This window comes from Balearica regulorum, chromosome 3 (genome assembly GCF_011004875.1).
Source record: "Balearica regulorum gibbericeps isolate bBalReg1 chromosome 3, bBalReg1.pri, whole genome shotgun sequence".
In the NCBI taxonomy this organism is placed as follows: domain Eukaryota; kingdom Metazoa; phylum Chordata; class Aves; order Gruiformes; family Gruidae; genus Balearica; species Balearica regulorum.
The window spans coordinates 54,917,431-54,938,262 of NC_046186.1; the positions used below are offsets into that span (position 1 = coordinate 54,917,431).

Here is a 20,832-nt window from a genome sequence, read left to right on the forward strand (position 1 = left end):
GCAACGGCTTAAAGGTTGGTCCCTTCCAAGAAGAGAGGAAAATGCTGCTGGTGGCTTTGGATGCATCAGGGTTCTCTGACTGGCAGTTCGCGTGCACCTTTTTCTGGGCAAGGGTTGTAATTAACGTGCCCTTTTGATTACAGAGGGGTGAGCCAGCTCCTCTGGGGGATTGTGGTGTCCTGGCTGGCTTCCCTGGCCTGCCACCCAGAGGAGCAGTTGCAGCAGAGGAAGGACTTGCGTTGTGATTATTTGCAGGACTGAGCTATTGATTTTTGTAGGCTAGGCAATTTTGCATAGGGAAATGGGAATAGAGGATTGTTAAAAGAAAAATAAAAAAGGGGAAAAAAAAGAAGGAAAAGAAAGGAAAGGAAAAAGAAAAAGAAAGAAAAAAGAAAAAGAAAAAGAAAAAGAAAAAGAAAAAGAAAAAGAAAAAGAAAAAGAAAAAGAAAAAGAAAAAAAAAGAAAAAGAAAAAGAAAAAGAAAAAGAAAAAGAAAAGAAAAAAGAAAAAGAAAAGAAAAAGAAGGAGAAAAAGAAGGAGAAAAAGAAGGAGAAAAAGAGAGGGAAAAAAAAAAAGAGAAAAAGAAAAAAACTGTACTTCAGTCATCCCCCAAGCTTTGGGGCTACAGCCTTGGGAATTGTATGGTGAATTTAGTTCCCAGCACAGTAAGACTGTTCTCTAAACCGACGGTACTGACAAGCAGCTCAGGCTGGCAGGGTCCCCCTGTTCATGTCCATCTCTAACCATACAGGAGGAGTTACCTTCACAGTGCACCTTCTACTGCCTCCATAGCCAGGCATAATCTGTGAATAATATGCACCAAACTCGTGAATGCAAATTGTAATGGAGAGGCACTGGGGTGTCATGTCCCCCTCCTCCTGCCCCTGCCTTCTGTGCATCAGGTCCTGTGGGAGAAGGGGAAGTGCTGGAGGAGCACTTGCAGGGTGCGGGGTGCCAGGGTGTTGGGTGCAGGGGTGCACACCCCTGGGCCCCACTCTCATGCATGGGCACCTCCCTTTGCCGTGCTTGGCATAAAAACACAGGCTGACCGAGGACTGGAGTGTTTGTTTAGGGATGTGTCAGTTGTATTTACATTCATGGTGAAGGTAGGATAAATACCAAACAGGAGAGCTGTTCCTTTAGGAGATGTATACCACGTTGGACGTTACTGAGGGTGCCCCATCTCCCCGCTGCATGGCACATTTTTCTCCTGCCCCACCTGGCCCAGGTAAGGCACCCTCCTTGTTCATCACCACCCCTCCACCACCCCTCCCTGACTTCTTCACTTCTTTTCTCCTTGACTTCTGGCCCGAGGTCTGACTCTGCATCTCATCCCCTCTCTGTTCTCCTGCCTCACCCAGTCTCTTCCCTTCTGCACTTACTACTCTGGCCCTCTGCTGCAGCAATGAGGAGCAAAGGAACAGCATCAGGAGGGGCACAAACTTTCCTATCAATGCTGTTTGCATGGAGTTGAAACATCAGTATTTCTATGATAAACAGAATTGGACAAACACAGATCCTCTCTGGAAGAGCCAGCACATTGGCCTCAGTCCTGCACCATAGCCCTGTGGTAGGAACCAAGCCCTAATCCCCAACGCAGTGGAACAACCCCTTTTTTCCACAAGCCGAGTCCTAAGAGCTGCGACAGCCCCAGTTGCACGCAGACGCAAATGATTATTCTCTCTTGACAGACCTGCACAGCTCCCTCCTTGTAGTTAACTGCAGTCCCAGTGAGCTGGATCAGGAAAGAGACACTTGATAGCTGCTGTTTCCGTGGTTGAAATATTTGTGAAGTTAGCGCATAATCTGAAAGCAGAAGCTAATAAATTATAGGGTGCTAATTGGGGCCGGAGTGGAGCCGTCAATCATATTATCCTAAACACACAGAGACCCTCATAACCTAAAAAGGCAAGAGAGCCTCCAGGAACAGCTCCCAGTTGTCACTAGCCATGACCTCCACTTCAGCGAGAACACAGAGAGTCAAGGCAGAGAGTTTATTCTGCTAAGAAAATGAAAATCCTGTGTTTAAGAGGGCACTTGTATTTAGTTTTGTTTACCCTCTTTGGGAGAGTATTTCCCAGGGCACTTTATTGTTTTGCTTTGCCACTTAACTTGACACTCTTGCAATTTTAAAAGTATGTGTAAATCAGATTATAAGAATTTGAAATTTTTATATTTGCATAGTCCTTAAAGGAACAGTCATAAGTTTTTAGTTACAGTCCAACCTTTTTGCATATAAGCATGTCTTCTAAAAGCCATCCTATTGCTCACATTTCTTTTTTGCTTCTCATGCCCCAGAAACATATATTCTCCTTTGAAGTTTCAGGAGTCTGTGGTCTGAGCCAAAACACAACTGTGCAAACATGGTAGCAATAGGGCACTTGCAGCTCTGGTCACTTTGTCACCACCTTTTCTTATATTGCTTCCGTCAACACTGAGTATTTTACTCATCATATAATATAAAATTGAATCGAAGAATGCTGAAGAGGTTTTTAGTAACACTTTTCCCCAGAAATTAATTTCTAGATAGACACAGGTAGGCATTTCAGAAATCATTCCCTGGAGAAAAGATCTGAAAAAAAATTGGAGCAATCCAAAAGTGAGGAGTGGGAAAGCTTGATTTTGATGGCAGTATGACGACTGCATGCAGGCCTGACATCTGAGCCACAGTAAGGTCAAACCCTTTCCTAGTTTCACCTCACCCGGCCCTTTGTGACCACCTAAACTTGCTGCTGCAAGACCACATGATTAAGTGTACATAAATGTGTCATTTTTCCCTCATTTTTGATGCCTGTATTATTTAATGCCAACCTTGAATGCTGGCAAGAACTAGGACCAATAGTCCCTTCTCAACTTGCTTCTGTGAAGAGAAATTACAGCATCTAACCTGGTGATGCTGCTACTAAAGCCAAGAGCCATTTCTGAGTGGGGTAGGCAAGAGGATGTGTTTGACAAGTGACCATGGTTTATCATGGCCACTAATTTTGCTTTAGTAGATTCAGGTAGAGGATAATTCTTTGTGCTTTAAGCAACAGACTCAAAAATTATGGAGTGATACCTCTGTTAATATAACAAAGACTATGTCAGCAGACAAACCGAGGAAAGCACAAAGCTAGCAAGGTCCTACTTGAAGAAGGATGGTATGCGGTGATGTCAGACTGAAGAAATATGAAGATATGAGAGAAGATATTCTCATAAAAGGTTAATTCTCTGACTCCCAGAGTTCTACCTCTCCTATTTCTCTGTAAGAGAAAGCTAAATATATTTGCACTGGAAATTACTGAGAACTTACATGTGATCAGCCCTCCTGGAAAGGTGTGAAAATTGGATACGTGAAGAGAAATACACCAGGACATTAATCAGAGTCGTGAGATTTTGGTGCTACACAACAATGTTGAAACTGCACTGAGTTTCCTATAGGGCAGATGAAGAAGCAACTGTAGTTGCTTACTGTACTGCGTAGGGCAACAAAGGCATTTCAGTGGCCTCATCTCTAACGAGCACTAAGTGGTTTGTACTGTCAGGGAAGACATGAGAGGAAAAAAAAAAAGCAGGAAAAGGAAGATCCTGGTATGTTAACAGCATTGCAAAAAGGATTGGTATCCAAACAGAGAATGGCTATTTCACAGCTCTGTTCTTACCGTAAAAGATAGAAGGCAGTGATGAACGTCCTCCAAATGGAAGACGTCATCTGAAGAAGAAGTTAACACATTATAAAAAAGGTTATTTTATATGGCAGTATCAGTCATGTCACTGGCAATAATGACAATATTTTGGCATCATCACTTGGCTTTGATGCACTGGGTTTCTGGTTATTTATTAGACTTAAAACATAATGTCAGTTGGAGGTGCCAAGTGTCATTATAAATAGAGCCATGATCGTTTGAAAAATCCACCTGGTATGCAAGCTCCTGCAACTCACTCCAGTGTGTGTGTGTAAAAAAAACTTTCAAGAATCAATTAAAAGAAATGAAGGTGAATTAGAACTTTTTAATCATTAACAGACCTGTCAGGGCTATTTTACAGTCAGTCTTTTCTATAACAACTATTTTCAGGTCTGTGATAGCTGAATTAAGATCAACTTTATGTAGAAAGAGGTAAATTTGAACCCAGAAGAAGGCTTGCCTTCACGGTTATTATTAAAATGCATAGTCCTAAACCTGAATCACAGAGGACTGGTTTCACCCAGTTATGCTCAGTAAAGCCACACTTGAGGACTCAAACCATCATAGGCAGCATGCAACAGATGTCAAAGAAAAAGAAAGAAAAATTAAAGAACTGTAGATATTAGTCAATTCAAATAGATGGTAAAACTTTGCTGAAAACAGCTGTGGGAAGCAAGGGTGCAGTGGCCCTGCTGTAGGGATCTTTGTGCCCTTCCATACAAGTGGTGAGGGAACCAAATTTGAGGGACCATGTGATCTGGAGGATATTACTCTCTCTGTTATCTAGGGTACCAGGAAAGCTGAGGAACAACATCTTTAGTCTCAGCCCTAGGCCTTGGCTCGAGTTTCTCAGATAAGCAAGGTTGTGTTGAACTCAGCCTTTGCCTTGTCCCCATCACTTACTAGTTTTTGCGGGTAACAAAGACTGATAGAAAACACTTGTGTTAGCAGTATAGCTGCACAACCCTTTGCCTTTCTGGTGGTCATTTTTAAGTTCCTCAAATCTTGGGATGATGCCATTGAATGACTGACAATAAAGTCTCCCAGAGAAGATGAGACCTAAATGTTAAATATAACAAAGGCAAAGAAATCATCTTGACACCCCATGTCTTTTGCCTTTCATATCTCAAAAAATCCTCTTTTCAAGCTGTGTAAGTTTTCCCTTCAGAGCTTTTGACAGCCACGTTCCCAGAGCTCACGTCAAACTGCTGAGCACTCCCTCTGTGACACATGGGGATAAGCCAGTGAGCACACTGAAGCCTGGCATATCTCTCAGCAGCAGCTACACGCAAACTTTCCATAACTTTATCTTTGACTCAGTAAGGCCTCGATATTTTTGTCATAAAGCATTGGTTTTTCCTTTTTAGGATCTTGATCACGATCCCAATGGAAAGCAGGAGGTATACAGGTTTTGGATAGATCTGGTCATCAGTATGTGATGGCTTGAAAGGCCTTGCAAGCAACCCTGAAAAACAGAAATGCACTGACGGTCGGGTGTTACCACCTGCTGTAGACCAAGGGGACTGAAGATAGCAGACCTGGAATTGATGCCACCGAAAATGCTGCCTTAGTAAGTAAGTAACATCTGCCCTGGCCCTTCACATTTCCAAAATAATTTACAAACTTTAATTAATCACCACAGCATTTGTGTTATGTTGTAGTAAATACTATTCATAGGTAGCAGTAAATATTTTTCATCTATTCATATGGATGTCAAGTCTGCCGCTGAGAGATTAAATAAGCCAACTAAAGCCACATAGTATGTCCATGTCTGTCCAAGCACGGCTCAGAGTTCAGTCATTGCCATTTGAGAGCCCAGCACTAGTGGGTTGTGTGTGGTATCACATCCTGAAGCATGCTCACCATCGTTGCTCAGCGATCTCGCCAAGTGTCTGTGCTGGCATCAAGAGACAAGGAAGAGCCTGAGACAGTAACTGTCTGTGACCCAGAGACTCACGTAGGGCATCCCCTGATCAGCGCCTGGGAGCAAACACCTCCTCTTCCTAGGCAGGTTAGACACTAAACTGCGTTGGAGTTTATTTTCTTCATAGCAGCTTGTCTTGTGTTCTGTTTTAGATTTGCGATCAAAGCAATACTGGTAACACACTAATATTTTAGTTATTGCTGAAAAGTGCTTGCACAGCATCAAAGCCTTCTCTGCTTCTCACTCTGCCTGCCCCCAGTGAATAGACTGGGGGTGCAAAAGAGGTTATGAGGGGACACAACCAGGTGGATGACTAGAAATAAACGAAGAGATATTCCATGCCATATAACGTTATGCTCAGCTATAAAACGGAGACGAGGAGGCTTAGGGAGATTATCCATCTTTTGCTCAGGAACTGCCTGGGCATAGGTCTACCTGTCTCAGGCCAAATCTTGAGAAGCTAAAGACCTGGAGGTAGTTTCTCCACTGCTGTACATCAGCATAGCTTAACATATTTAACCTGACTTACAGCAGATGAAGATTGGGTCCATCTGCTTTACACTAGCCTAAGAAAGATGCTGTTCTTAAGAAGGTTTTGGAATTGCTGACAGGAACCCCTATGCAGTTATGATTCAGACTTCAGACATCACTTCCTGGTTCCTCCAGCTCTTGCAGAGGGAATCTTCGCAGGGCAGGTTTCTCCTCTTATTTAGGTGGCTTCCTCTGGCTTACAAGGGAATCCAGAAAGAATTCCTCTTACTATATTGATATCACATCCTAGACTCAGTCTCACTTTACACCTGAAATGAAGAAGGTAAAAATGCACATTATTACCTCTATGCTTGAGGATGAGTCTCTCACCTGTACGTCACACAAGCGTGGTCACTTGTACCCTTATCTCACATTTAACCTTTCTGATATGTCAGGATTCTTTTCTCCCCTAAACACATATTTCTTTTAAATTATCACCCTTAAACCCACTTACACTTATTTAAAAACCTATAGCCTTGAAAGCCAAGACACTTGAACTCAAGGTGTTCTTGACTCTTTCCCTTGATCTGCCACAGGAGGAGGTACCAACTATCAGAGACAAACACTAGCCAGGTAGTGCCCATTTCCCTGCCCCAGAGACAATGTGTTCAAATGGTCTTTCATTCTCATCACCTCTTATATGTATGTCTCCCCTACTGTTTTCAAAAGTTGCTATGAAAACTGTCATCAGGGGCTGGCTTGAAGGCGAGGGATGTCCTCCTGACAGTGAATAAGAGTTGATGAGTAAAATGTGAATCATCATGAAGAGTTTGAATGAAGAGAGGAAGCATCACTTCAATGAGAGAAGGTGAAATAACAAAGACGTGTAAAGAGAAGGGTGATAAAAGAAATGTGAGGGATTAAGAAACTTTGCAAGTAGCATCATGGGTGGATGCAAGTGAGGTAAGTTTGCGCACATCAAATTCAGCTTTACCATAGCTCAGTGGAATAGTTGCATTTGCATACTTAGGGAAAGGAGAAAGGGAGATGGAGTAATGGAGTGATGGGTAGGGCTGTGCGCAGACTTGACATTGTATCACTGAGCGTGCCTCAGATCCCTGCACTCATGGGGAAGGTTAGGTATTGCGTCTTCCACTGAATTCAGCAAGTTATAGATCAGGATCCTTAGATTTGGATCAAGAGATTTGTGTTTTATGCAGTCTAATATATTTTTCATACTATTAGGTGCAAAAGACTCAGATCATTGGTCAATATCCTGAGCTTTCTTTTGCTGGCAATGCATTAAACTTGACACTTTCCTCCTCATCATGCTGTGATAAATCCTCCTTTAAAACTAGTCTTGTCTTGCAACACTTACAAAATGTGGACAAAACAAGGCTTACCTTCCCCTCTGTTCTTGCTGTGCCACTTTGTGACTACTTCAAGACCTGAGGGACATTACTTCTGACAGCTGTCCGACACTGACACTCACCTTGCCCACCAACCCAGTTTGCCCATGTTGGATAGGCTCTTGCATAATTCTTTTCAAACTCATACCTACATGAAACTGGATCGACTTGGGTTATTGCATCACAGATGCAGTCATGAGGCCTGTGAAAGTTGTTGCCTAGACAAAATTTTGTCAGGATTGAAGGCTTCTCCTGCTAAAGAAAAAGATATCATAAGAAGTCCTGTTGGTTTTCAAAAGCTTTGTTTGTGGCTTGCTGACTGAGCAGTCCTCTTGAGTTAAGTGGAATTACACACGCATGTGAAGTCATCCAGGTGTGGTGACTACAGAACCGGGATCTTCCTGGTTTCTGGCTAGCACATGCTACTGGTCAGTAAACATTACTCATGTTTAAGTTATTGAAATGGAAGGAATGGCTGTACAATCAATCAAACAGTGCTTGAAGAGGAAGGAAACATACAGTATTTATTTATCTATCCATCACTCATGATCTGGTGAACATAGAGAAGTGCTGCAATTGTTATTAGCAAATCTGGCTTTTACACTAATTTGTAGATGAAGAAAAAAATATTTATATTATTATAGACTGCTTGAATGGGCTTTGTCAGGGACTTTGAAGCATCCTAATTCAAAAGCTCTCAATTTCTCTTTTGTTTGAGTAAAATGGTCAAAACCCAAATTTCTTGTTCATCTGTGTTGGATCTCCATTCAAGAAACTTTTGAAGCTTGATTTCAGCGGAGTTGCATCTTAAAAATGTATACATTCTGACATCAGAGAGTGTCTTTACTCTTTGGTGTGCCCCGTTATCAAATATTTGCATAAAATCAGAGCATGTTTCTAGCTTCCTGACAGCTGTCAGTGAATACCTCTGCATAATTTGCAAACTACTGTTCATGATGAAATGTTCCAAAAAGCATATTGCTGTCTTTTATTCAGTAATAATTTCTGCATCATTTTATTATATACTTTGACTTGATCTCCAAACACATCAAGGAAAAGTATGTCCCTTCACCCAGTTTGATAAAAAATAAGTCAGGATGATGAATGTTAAAAAGGGAAAGGAAAAGAAACGTAAGAAAACAGGTCTGTCTAGATTCACAGATCAATCACTGTGCAACTTAACATTCAAGATGATTGCAAGCATTTCTTTAAATTAAATAGTGAAATATACTATCGCCAGCAGTGGACAACCCAGTCACCCTTCTACAAGTGCTTTCTGATTTGGAGTTCATAAAAATACAACAAGAATTTATGTTAGGTTTTCAATTTATAAACTCTTGTACGTGCACAATGAAGCTAGATTTCAACTCTTTTTTCTTTTCATGAGCGAGTTGGTCCCTTCTTTGAAACAGCATACCAAGACTCCCTTTTTGGAAGGACTGCCTGTGTCTAAGGCACATGTGATTGTGTAAATTTAATCAACATCACAGTAAAATCACTTGCTGTCTGATTCCTTTAAACTATCTCCTGTGAAATACCCAAACCATAACATGTAGGAAATCAAAAGATACATAATTGTTGTCTTATTCTGCTACACATCATTCAGTACCTTGTGATATTTTCTGGTAGTTTTAGTGGTTTAGAGAGTTGCTGGGTTTTTTAAAGACATCTCTGTAAGTATGGCAATGTGCAGAATATTTTCCTTGGGTTATGTCTTCTTTGGTAGAGCCTTTTTTCTTCTTTTCCTCTTTCTTTCAGAGGGAAACACACTTAACAAAATTCAGTAGAATTGATGCTTCCTTGATCTTGGTTGCCTTCTTTGACTAATACCAAATAATTTAAGCCCTCTTGATTCCTTGTTTCCATTAATGTGGCTGAAAGAATACTGCCTGAATCTGCACATGGAACATCACTGTCTGCATGTGAAAAAAAAAAAAAAAAAAAAAGAAAAAAGAGAACAGCCCAGTGATATACATGTAGTATTAGAAAGCAAACAAAATCAGACAGCTGTTGGAGAAAGTTGGTCTAGTGACTGCATAAAGAGTGACTGATGATTCAAATTTATTTTCTGCTACTGCCTGTGTGGATTATAGGTTTAAACGAATCACTTAGAGAAGGTTGGTCATCACCACTCATACCTGCACAGGCAACACTACAGTTATGAATACATGACTTGCTTCTTCTGGTAGTAAAGATAGCCTGCATAAAGCCAAAGTGATATTAATCTGTACCTTTGTGTAACCCTGCTGATAATACTGCTAAAGAGTCCTGTAACACAGGCAGTTTTCTACCTACTAAATAATTATATACTGTCTCTCTAGAGGACTTGTAATATTCTGTGTTCTTTGAAGCTTGAACTTGGCAATCCAATGTGTTTTTCCCATTTCTAAAAACTTCCTATTTTTTTCCCTAATTTGATGCTGTTCACATATACAGTTGCCTGAAATCTATTGCAGGGGATATATAAAAAATGTAAAAATGATTAACTAAAGGCTCAAGTTATAATTGTTTCTGGGTTTTGCATTTATTTTTGTAACATGTACCTTCTTTTATTACACTCCCTCCTTATTTTACTTCACAACTGGAAAATTAAGCACATGACATTCAGGGTTATCTGTTCAAAAGAGTCACAAGCATTGTGCTGTCGCACCAGGCAGCATACAATTTATTATGTCACTATAATCACACCGTCCCCCAAGCTATAAAGTCAGAAGTCTGTTCCACATGCTAGAGTTCATTCGGAAAGATTATCAGGAGAAGTCTGAAGGAGAATTTTGATTTTAGAAACCTGTAAGCAAGATGGGGATTGGGACATAGAGCAAGCTGCGGTCACATACCACAGTGACTGACAGCTATGAAAAATCATTTGATACTCACTTTGTCAGTTCAGGACTATTATGGCAATATTTAGTAATTCTATCCTGACTAAGTCTTTACCAATCAGTGCAGCTCTTCTGTGTTTTTGGTTTTTGTTTAATAAAGCTTTTAAAGGAAACCCTCAGGGGCAAGTTTCTTTGGAAAAGGCACACTGGCAAATGCTGAGGGCATGTTTGCAGCAAACTCTTAAGAGAGAAACCTTAAAATAAGGACCCAAGTAAAACTGGGTATTTACAGACCAGACATATGCCGGCTGACCTGCCTAAGTATAGAACACTAGAGGAGCATTCAGATTTGTTTCCTGTATAAGTATCTGGAACTGATGAGGTGATGTTTACACAAATGTGAGTATGAGGTCACTGAGATATTTTTACCAGATATATAGATACATTACTAATTCTTTCCCCAACAGGTCTGAAGAACTACAGAATATATAAAATATTATAATCCTTTTTCAGCCTATGCATCACTGTGTTTCTCATTATAGAGAAAAAGAACTAAAAAAATCAAACACCTTGCCTTGGTTTTACTTTTGGAGCTTAGGAAATAAAATAAGCAAGAAAGACTACTTTTGCCAAATATTCTTATCCTAGAATACAATGTTGATGACCTTTCCTCTATGACATGGCACATATAAGCTACATGGCCACTTTCACAATGAGATTTTTTGACTACAAGTGCCCTTTCCTTCACTGTTGTGTCATCTCTTAGTGCAGTGTTTGTCACCTGTGAAAGCTTAGCACCATTCTGCTGTACAAGCCAAAAAATCTATGCAAAGATGTCAAGTTATGTAGTACAATGCTTGCCTCTCATGTAAGTCAGCGAAGCAAGCAAATAATGTTTGCTCAGTTATATGATGGATGGAGATGGAAGATACTGAAATTGAGCAATTTAAGAAAAAAAAAATTATATGTTGGGAAATTCCCCCAGAAATGTGAGGGCTAGAAGCACCACCAACACCCTTGGAAGCCATAAGCCAATGCAGAGAATTCTGAATAATCTGTGGAAGTCCCTTCCAAAAAATGTTAAGAATTTGAAGGAAGATAGAGAGAAGGCAGAGTGGGGAGACAGGTCAGTATATTCATGAGATATCATTCTTTTCTTTTCAGTTTTAACATTGCTAAAATTAGTTGATTGATGTATAGTCATGCTGGGTTATACGTGAGTAAATGCAGGATAAAACATGTCATGTGATCCCCTCAGATTTCACAAGCAAAGCCTGGCTGAGCCAACAAAACACCCCGAGAGGAGGCGTCCAAGGAACACCTTCATGGAATCTGAAGTCGTGCTGGGGCAGTCAACTCCAAACGCTTAAATCCTGAGGGGTTGTCTACACTGTGGACTGCTCCATAGTGTAGAGTTACCCATGTTCACTTTAAACAACCTACCTCATGGCATGAGGCAAGCTAGCTCTGGCAGTCCAGAGCTTTGTACAGGCTGAGAAGTACTCTGCTGAGAAGCAGGTTCCCACTGAGCTCTCTGGTCTCTCAGGTAGACTGCTTCCAATAAGTAAATGGCATGTTCAAAGCTCAGCACTGTACTTGCATAGATACCTGTCTCAGGTCTTAAATGCATGTAACTTTGACCTTGCTGGACACTTTTCCTAGTAGTGGTGTGCTTAAAGCACAACATGGGAGCCAAACTGCAGGCAAATTAATGACAATGCATCTCTCCAGGGGTAGCCAGAAGCTTACTCTAGAGAGCCCCGTGTTGACACAAGAAACTATGATCACCTGACTCATACTAATGAGGGATGGAGTTTGCTTGCTTAGCCTCCTCTGAGGAGACCGATCCTAACCTGATAAAATCTGTGCTTCCCCCTTCCCAATCTCAGCATCTCGGTCGGCTGCTTCCTGCCGCAGGGCAGCCATGGTGCCGAGCTGCGTCATGTATCCTGCTCCGCGATTGCAGAGTGTCTTTCCTTGCCCGCTCGGTAGGCTGTGTGGGCTCACAGCATATTTTGAAGTCCTGCCTGGAAGGGTGCAAATTTTTGTGATGTCTTGATAAGTAGATGTTTTTTCGGTGTTTAAGTTCAGAAGGTGACAACATATAATAAGAAAAAAAATGTCAGCAGAAAAGCTGATTGGTAGAGACTGAACAAACTGATCTAGAGATGCTGATCTTCTATTACAGCTATTTCAGAGCCAGAGCCTCAGCTAGCGCAAATTAACAAAGTTCCATAGAAAACAGCAGGATGCCACTGATTTACACCAGCTAAGTAGCCAGCCTGAGACGTTACTAATTCTGGGTAACATAATCCCATACGATGCCTAGCACCTTCAATATGGTAAGGTATTTAGAAGTGCAGCCACATTTGCATTTTCCCCATTAATATCCTCTTGTTTTTCTCATACATACTCTGCCCTTTGTCCCTGCCACACAACATACGTGGTAGTAAACAAGAGACTGGCTGACTTACTGGCATGGCTGAAAGACGTACCCCACAGTGAACACGTTCAAAAGAAGCTCTTGATGACATATCTTTGTTAAGGGTGAAAAAGGTGGCTATTGGACCCTGATTTCTCCACCTCAGCTATATTGGTTAGCTCAAGGAGATAGTTCCTGTGTAGGGAGTATTTTCCTGATACCTGCTGGCCACCTGGAGCTGGAGGTGCTATGTTTCAGTTTCTGCACATTGCCAGTAAGAATATAAATAGAACAAATATATATCCGTTTTAATACTCCACTCTGTATTATATGTCAGTGGAGATATATCTGTGTTTCCTGTCTAATGAAGCATATGATCTTGCATGGTTTGAGGGTGACTCACCAAGCTTTGCTACTCTGTCAGACACAAAAGGTGCTAAAAGTGAGAATATTGTTCATCTTGCATTTCCACTGCACTATACTTCTTGAAGCATTGACTGCCTGTCTTTATTTTAATAGATTTTTCAGAGATCTGTGGACTGAAACCTCTGTGTTCAAGAAGCTGCCTTGGGAAATACAGATATAAACCTGTTTATTATCTTGTTTATTATCATTTATAATGTAAGAGCACCACAAAAAAGGCCAGTTCCACATTTGCTGCAATACAATAAGGCTATATGAATAGAAAAGCACCCCCCTTCTCCAAGTCACAAAGCAGATTAATTTTACTAAGTTTTAATCACCCAGACCTTTTGTGTCCAGTTTCAGCTCCTTGCCTAGGCTGCCTTTACAGTCAATGGAGAGAGAAAGGGAGAATGAGTTGCTCTGTGGAGATGCTTATTTCATATCCTTACCTTTACACAGTAACATCCCCTGAACATGTCTACAACTCTCTGGTGACTGTCAAACAGCCTAGACAGCCGGCGTAAACGCAGTGCCCAAATTTTAGTTGCTTATATCTATACGCCCATACTAGACAAATGTCAGCTTTTATAACATTGTATCACCTGATTTTTTTTCCTTAGTCCAAGACAAAGTATTAGCATGACTTTCCTTGCAGTATCTTACAGCTCATGTGTGCTCTCTGGAATCAAACAGCATTTGTCTAGGAGACAAATAAGAAATGACCATGCCACCAAGTCCCCCTTTTCCTGCAGTGTTGTAACCACTCACTGTTTTGGAAGAAGCCTTTTCTCTGACCTCTGCTGGCTTTGGGTCAGCCACTCACTAAGCTAAGTGGGGAAGAGGATTACTGAATTTCAGAAAAATACAATGGAGACCAGATACAAGGTTTAAAAAATGTCTCTTATCAATGCATCTGCTTTAGAGAAGCTTCCGTTTGCCCAAGTGATTACTTTAAGTTCAGAGAGGTGTGCAGAATAGTTTTTAAAAGGCAGCTGGTTTTAGGAAAATAAACCGGTGACTCTCACACAGAGAAGAGCAAAGCAGTACTCTCAGTCAGCAGAGAGGGCAGACATATAATTAACGGTAAAATCGCTGATTCCAGATTTTAATATCAAATCCTCTCAATGCAAATTTTTGCACAGAGATTTAAAAAAAAAAAAAAAAAGTGACATTTTTAGCAAGTACCTTAATTGCTGAAAAAAGTAAATACACTGAGTGACTGGCTTTGGAAAGAAAGGTAAAAAAAGAAAACATTACAAAATTCTAACTGTTTTATCTTCCGACATTTTTCAAGCAAAATCTCCAGCGTAGGGATTTAAAAATGATGGTTTTGAGGCCAAATGTGTTTCCTTTCAGTCTTTAGTCTTTTATTCTGAATTTCCTCAGGCTCCCTCCAACTGCCCTGCATGTCTTCTTGCCAGAGGAGCCACTTCCAGCAGTAAGAGCGTGGTGCTCCGACACGGCTTCTGAGCAATTAGACATTTTTTCCTTATAGGTCCAAAAGGGACTGTGGGGAGCAGCCCTGATAAGAATAGTCCTCCTAGGTCATAAAGGCAAGGAGCTGCTCCAGCTGCTTAATGCCCAGTTGTCTGATGTCGGCAAAGGCGTTTGCCAAAACAAACAGGTGTTTCCATCCGTAAAGGGGCACGCTTGGGACCTGAAAAAATATAGTGCTGTCTTGTATGTGCAAATGTAAAAAGTTATGTCTGAAAATAGATGGACTGGTTATTTTTACAGCAATGCAGGGCCGTCCTGTTAGCATGCTGATTCATGACATTTTCATTTGCACTTCTTGAAACCAGGGGAAGAACAGCCTGGCTTTCAGCAACAAATGGGGACTCTGGTGGTGGGGCCTCTGCTCAGTCAATTTCCATTGGATTCAAAACCCACCGGTGTCTGAGTCCTCCAGCTGGATAGTGCTTCCCTTGCTCAGAAAAAATGTTAATGCTACTTAATGCCCATGATCAATGTCCTGGGAAAGCCTGTAAGAACAAGAAGGAAAAACTAAACTGGTAGACCCGCTCCTGGTCCTGAGTTTGCTTCCCTCCCTTCCAAAGCAGCAGTGCCAGGAAGTGCTGGTATTGCTCAGGATAATTTATTGCTGCCATTTATTGATGCCTCCCTCTAGAAGGGTAACTCTTGCAATAACGTAGCCAATGTCCCTTTTGCCATCCCCATGCTATCCTGTTAGCGTGCTGTCCAGACCACTAACATTTCGTATTAGTTCACCCACGCTTGCAATCTGTGTGTCATACTGCACCAGTATTAAAGTTGTTGAGAAAATGTAACGTTTTCCCACCTATGAAATAGCACCAACAGCATGTATGGACCTGGTAGAGGTGTGGCTACCTACAACTAGGTAAGGCTCAGCAGAATTTGGAAGATGTATGATTCCATAGGGCTAAGCATCATAGTTATTTTGAGGCCTGTCGTTTCACTTTGCTTGACATTTGGCTTTTTCTTTTGGAACCAAGTCTCCTGGTGAGAGCAAGAATTTCTTGGCGGGAGGCTCATGACAGGAGTTTCATTACACACAAAGGCCAATGACCGCTTAACATTTTTGGAAAATGTTGTCCAGTACAATCAATCATGGAACAGTCTTTTGGATTATTTGTTTTGGCTGTCATCTTTCTACTACTACTACAAACATAAGAAGTACTTCACTTAGTCCCAGCTAAAAATGAATTCAAAATTTTTAAAATGCTAACTAATTATACAGCGTTTTACAAATCACGGACTAAGACATATTCCATGCCTTGAACTGTTTGCGTCAGGGTCATAATGGATCATGCATTTTAGTCCAGAATCTTGACTAGAACCCAAATTGCTGGTTCTTGCTTTCATCAGTCACACTTCTGGAGCCCACGTTTCATTGAACTCTGCACAAGATTTACATCACAGGCAGAAAAACTGTTGAATTAATTTAAGGCTGGAGAGCTACAGAAAACTGGCATGCATGTGTCCCTGATCAGATAGTCCAGCAACATTAAGACATCACCAGGACTCTAGGCCTTCAGTAAAGTACTCACCATAACATTTGTTATTGTGTCCCTGCCCATGGCAGGGGGTTTGGAACTAGATGATCTTTAAGGTCCCCTCCAACCCAAATCATTCTAGGATTCTATGATTTTAATGGGCTTATAAAAACTCCTTGGGGAAAGAGGTAGATAGCCTACAGGCGAACTATGAATATACGGGGAAATAAGTATGTGCATTATAAAGACATGTAGAGAGCTCATCAAGTGTTTAGTCTTTTAAAATACATTTAAATGAAAGGATGATATGTAGATGAATAAAATTCAAGGTATACTGTTTCATGATGGGCATTTCCTATATGAAAGTCACCAAATGAGCCTGAGGAGAAGTTAAAGAGGAGTTTCAAGAACTGAAGCATGACAACACTGAATGGAAGCATGAAAACAGTTGCTTTGTCTTCCCATCCCATGAAGATCCAGCAGTGGGTCTGTGGCAACAGCAGCTGGGCAGAGTAAATTGAAAGGGAAGAATGGGGGGATGCCACAGTGGGCCGGATTTTGCCAACTAGGTTATTATAAACAGGCTTAATGGAGTCTGATTTAAAAAGTGACCACTGCGAACAGATTCCCTGACTATATTGTGCATCATGGAGTACCATTATTATTAAGACTACCCTAAAAGTCCACTATACAAACACATTTTCTGTAGTAAACAGTGGGATTTTTTTCAAAATTTAACCATTCAAACTGAAACTTTTCATGGAAGCCTCAATCCATATTTTCCTTTTCAATAACTTGGCCATTTCTAAGAACGCTACTTTTGTCCCTAGCAAACAAATAAAGCAATGGCTTTTTTCCTGTGACCTCTGCTGTGTGGCAGAATCTGAAATTTTGGCAAAATAATTTTTTTTTTTACATTAAGAGTATGTACTTGTCATCCCAGTGAAGCTAATGATTTGCCTAGATTGAGCAAGATAACAGCAGGGGAAATTAACGCGTAGCTGGCACATGCTAAGCAGAGACTTGCACCGAAATCAAAATCACACAGAATCACAGAATGGTTTAGGTTGGAAGGGACCTTTAAAGACCACCTAGTCCAACCCCAAAGGTTGCAAGGGTTTTCCACCATCCACATACTCCATGCCACTGGACTTCCACCGAAATTGTGAAAATAGGGATTTTAAATCCCAATCTATTCGGCCTTCGTTGCGGCCTCCTTACGACCCTTCTGTGTTTTAGTACCGTATGGGTACTGGAACAGGAAGAAGAGGTCTCCGGCTGCAGCCACCTCACATGTTACCTCTGTGCCAGGCCTGCTCCACCAAAAGGATGACAACCTGTATTCCAGCCTCTTTCCCCAACTCCAAGCAGCAAAAGGGCAGACTCGTATTTAAAAGTTTCAGCCCTGCTAAAGATTTTAACAGATATTGATGTAATGCCACAAGAATTTCTTGACTCCCTTAGTTTCATGTCTCTGTTGCCCGTGCAGTTAGGGAATGAAGAACCAAGATGTCTAAGCTAGGAAACCACACTAGGTCGGGAGTAGATGCAAGCAGTCAAATCAGTACAGCCCTGTGCCCAATGGATGTTGTGTTCCTGTAGCCATCTGAAAATTGAACAGCTAGTACGAGATGCTATATCCAAGTCAAATAAGGCAAGTCACCTAGATTCCAGCCATTATCAGTGGAGAGAAAGGCAAAAGGTGACCCCTTTCATGCTATGATACATCCCTAAAACATAGGAGTTGTCACTCTCTGGAGATGTCTGTTTCTGCTCCTGACTACAGAGATATCTAGAAGAGTATCTTAGATGATACTCCTAGCTTCTAGACAGCTGCATTTAGGTGAGATTAAGTCCATCCAAAATGTAAGGCCTATTAGCTTGGGCATAGTGCCTAATTAATTGGCTGTACTCCTTTCCTGAGTTAATGCCAGGCTTAGATTTGTGCCAGATTAAGTATCTCTTTCCTGAACTCCACTCTTCAGAGCAAATATGCCCTTAAAGAAACTGGAAATTACACTACATGCAAATATACAAAGCTTTTCATTATAGCATAAGGGTACAAAATCAGCTGTTAAAAAAGCATGAAATGATAGGTTATCAGTGCTGGCTTCCTTTGGTCCCATCATGTCTTGGTAAAGTCTTTAGTCTTGTAATGACACATAAACATGTCATGCACAGACTGGATCTGACACAGAGCGAAATCATAATGGGGAGAAACTGACATTTGTAAAGCTACATCAAATGATAAAGATTAGCAAAATACCAAATAGACTATCATTAACTGAGCATTGGACAATGGCAGTGAATTGAATATAGGTAGAATCCTGTAAAAAAATACTACATGGTTGTGTCATTGAGTACTGCATCATTCCTGGAATGGATCAGGAAATTTTTAGGAAATGATGAAATAATGATGTATCAAAACTGTTTATGAAGCAGGATGAGTTCCTAGTCCAACAACATTTTGTGAAGGGGGAAAAAAACCCCCAAACCAAAACAAAGGCTTTAGATATTTTAGAAACAACTAGGTTTTGCATTTTTAGAATGGAAAGTAATTCTTTTAACAGGAAATGTTTTTCATTAGAAAACCATAGAATGCAAACAGGTTAAATTAAAAAAAAAACAACAAAAAACAAAAACAACAAACAAATAACCCCACCCTGTGAAATAAAATGAAATATTTCAACTGATACTTTTTTTTTTGCAGATTTTGAGATCACATTGTTTGCTAAGACTTCACTTTTTCTCTAGATTTAGCCAGTCAGGAATTACTGCAGGATGTCAAAAGCTTCTTGATCTGGCCCAGTCAGGATGTTCATTTCCATGTTTAGATGATTTGAAGCACAGTTGCAAAGACAACTTCAAATTTAGCGTCACCTATTTTTTTTTAATTCCTGTCTTCACACCCTTAATAATGTTCTTATATAATATGGCTTTGTCGTGTCCCATGTCTTAAGCGTATGTTCCCTAACATCACCTCGTTTTATTCATTCACAGAGTGCAGAGCACAGGCATGATGTGACTCCTGGCTGGAACTGTCACAGTTGGGGCTAGGATAAAGGCTGCCTTACTTAGGTGCCTAATTCATGCCTCACTTTGAGGCAACTACTGAATCAGTCCTCCTAAAGTAAGTGCCTAACTGCCATGTCTAGCTGATGGAGAGGGAGTAGATGTCTTTGAAATTGGAACAGATTTCCGCCCGGAAGCCTTCTGAAGCTCTCCTGGCTGTACAAGGAACTTAAGCATTTACTTTAGCAGAACTGGGTCATGAAGTATCAACACTTTAGATGCAAGCTGGATGTTTCTGTGAGGCAGGCTCAGTTGCAACCTCATAGGGGTCTTTTTGCTTGGTAATCTTGTATGTGCTTTACCTAATGCATCATACCTAATGGCACCTAATGAATCTTTACAAGTTCATTATAAGAGAGGTAAAACTCTGCAGTTCCCATTTTATAGGCAGAGAATTTGGGGCAGTGACAGATGCCAATAACAAGAATTGCTGAATCCCACTTTGTTCATGGGGAAGAGGCCATGGGGACAGCAGGTGCTAGCCCAGACTCACCTTCAAAAGCTTGGTTGATGAATCCAGTTGTTGCCTCTTTGTCTTCAAGGTATTGGATGAAGGACAGTGGAGAATGTCTTATCTCTTGCAGTTTGTCCTGAATATAAGAGAAAGTAGGTCTGTTGTGAGGCTCTTGGGCCCAGCATCTTGTCATTAAATCACATCTGGAAAAAAAATGTTAAAATGCAAGCATTAAAGATTACAGAATCATTCATCTCAACACTTAACCATTGAATCATCTGAGAAGCAAATTTGGCCTAGATTTTCAACTTCCAAAAACTTTATATGTGGTACAAAGATTATCATCAGCTGCGAGGGAAGGAAAAGTAGATTAAAGATCAGTTGTCAGGAATACTCACTTATGAATGCTTTTAATTTTTCAAAGATGGATATTTTTGAGAGCAGCTATAACATTAAAAACCAAAACAAAACACATTTGCCATAAATATCTGCTCTTACTGAAGAAGTCACCAATATTTTCTCAGAAAGCAGATGAGGAGGCAATTCTCTCACAGAAAAAAAAAAGAATGTCTAAAACCAGAAATGAACCTGATGCTATCAGCTTATTTAATTCTCCTTCAACTCACGCTACCTCAAATTTAGGAGAAGTTCAAGGCAAACCCTCCAGCACAGAGAGAGTTAATTTAGACTTTTGCCTCCAGACCAAAACAAATAGGTGTAAGTTTTCCCATCAAAGGCAAAAATGGTGAGCTTCCCCCGGGTGCAGGGATCCTATCCCACCTTGCACAGCTCTATCTGTACAATTCAGTGGAAAACTGCCCCTCCCATTTGTCTAAAGGATAGGGCTGATTTATATTGCTTACTCAAGGTGAGTCCAGGCTACAAAACCCCAAATCCTACAAAAGCCAGGGGGAGCCAGGCTGAAAACCAAAACACAGCCAGCACCTGGACATGCTAAGTGTTGGAAGGGGAGAGAGGTCTTAGAGTCTCAAAACCAGAGAGCAGTGCTTGAGCAGCCAGTGAAAGCCAGTTCAGGAAGCTGCTGCTGGAATGCGGAGTATTCACCTCTAAGCCCTAAGTTCAAATCCTCCCTTGACAAACAGCCTCCCAGACCTGCTGCTATGTGATACCAGGCGTTACTCAACTATGTGAAATAAATTGGCGTGCTCAGATCCTCGCTTATCCATCTTAAAAAGGAGACTGCTGTCCTTCAC

The 20,832-nt window shown here is 41.0% G+C and overlaps 1 protein-coding gene across 1 annotated transcript in view; it reads right to left on the minus strand.

The window, feature by feature from the left end:
- Positions 1–8,054: 8,054 nt before the first annotated feature.
- ROS1 (ROS proto-oncogene 1, receptor tyrosine kinase) overlaps positions 8,055–20,832 on the minus strand; it is a 75,826-nt gene continuing 63,048 nt past the window's right edge. The window contains 2 exon segments of the mRNA XM_075747951.1: positions 8,055–9,384; positions 19,658–19,821. Of these exon segments, the coding sequence (XP_075604066.1) occupies positions 9,239–9,384; positions 19,658–19,821 (310 nt within the window). The 3' untranslated portion in view covers positions 8,055–9,238.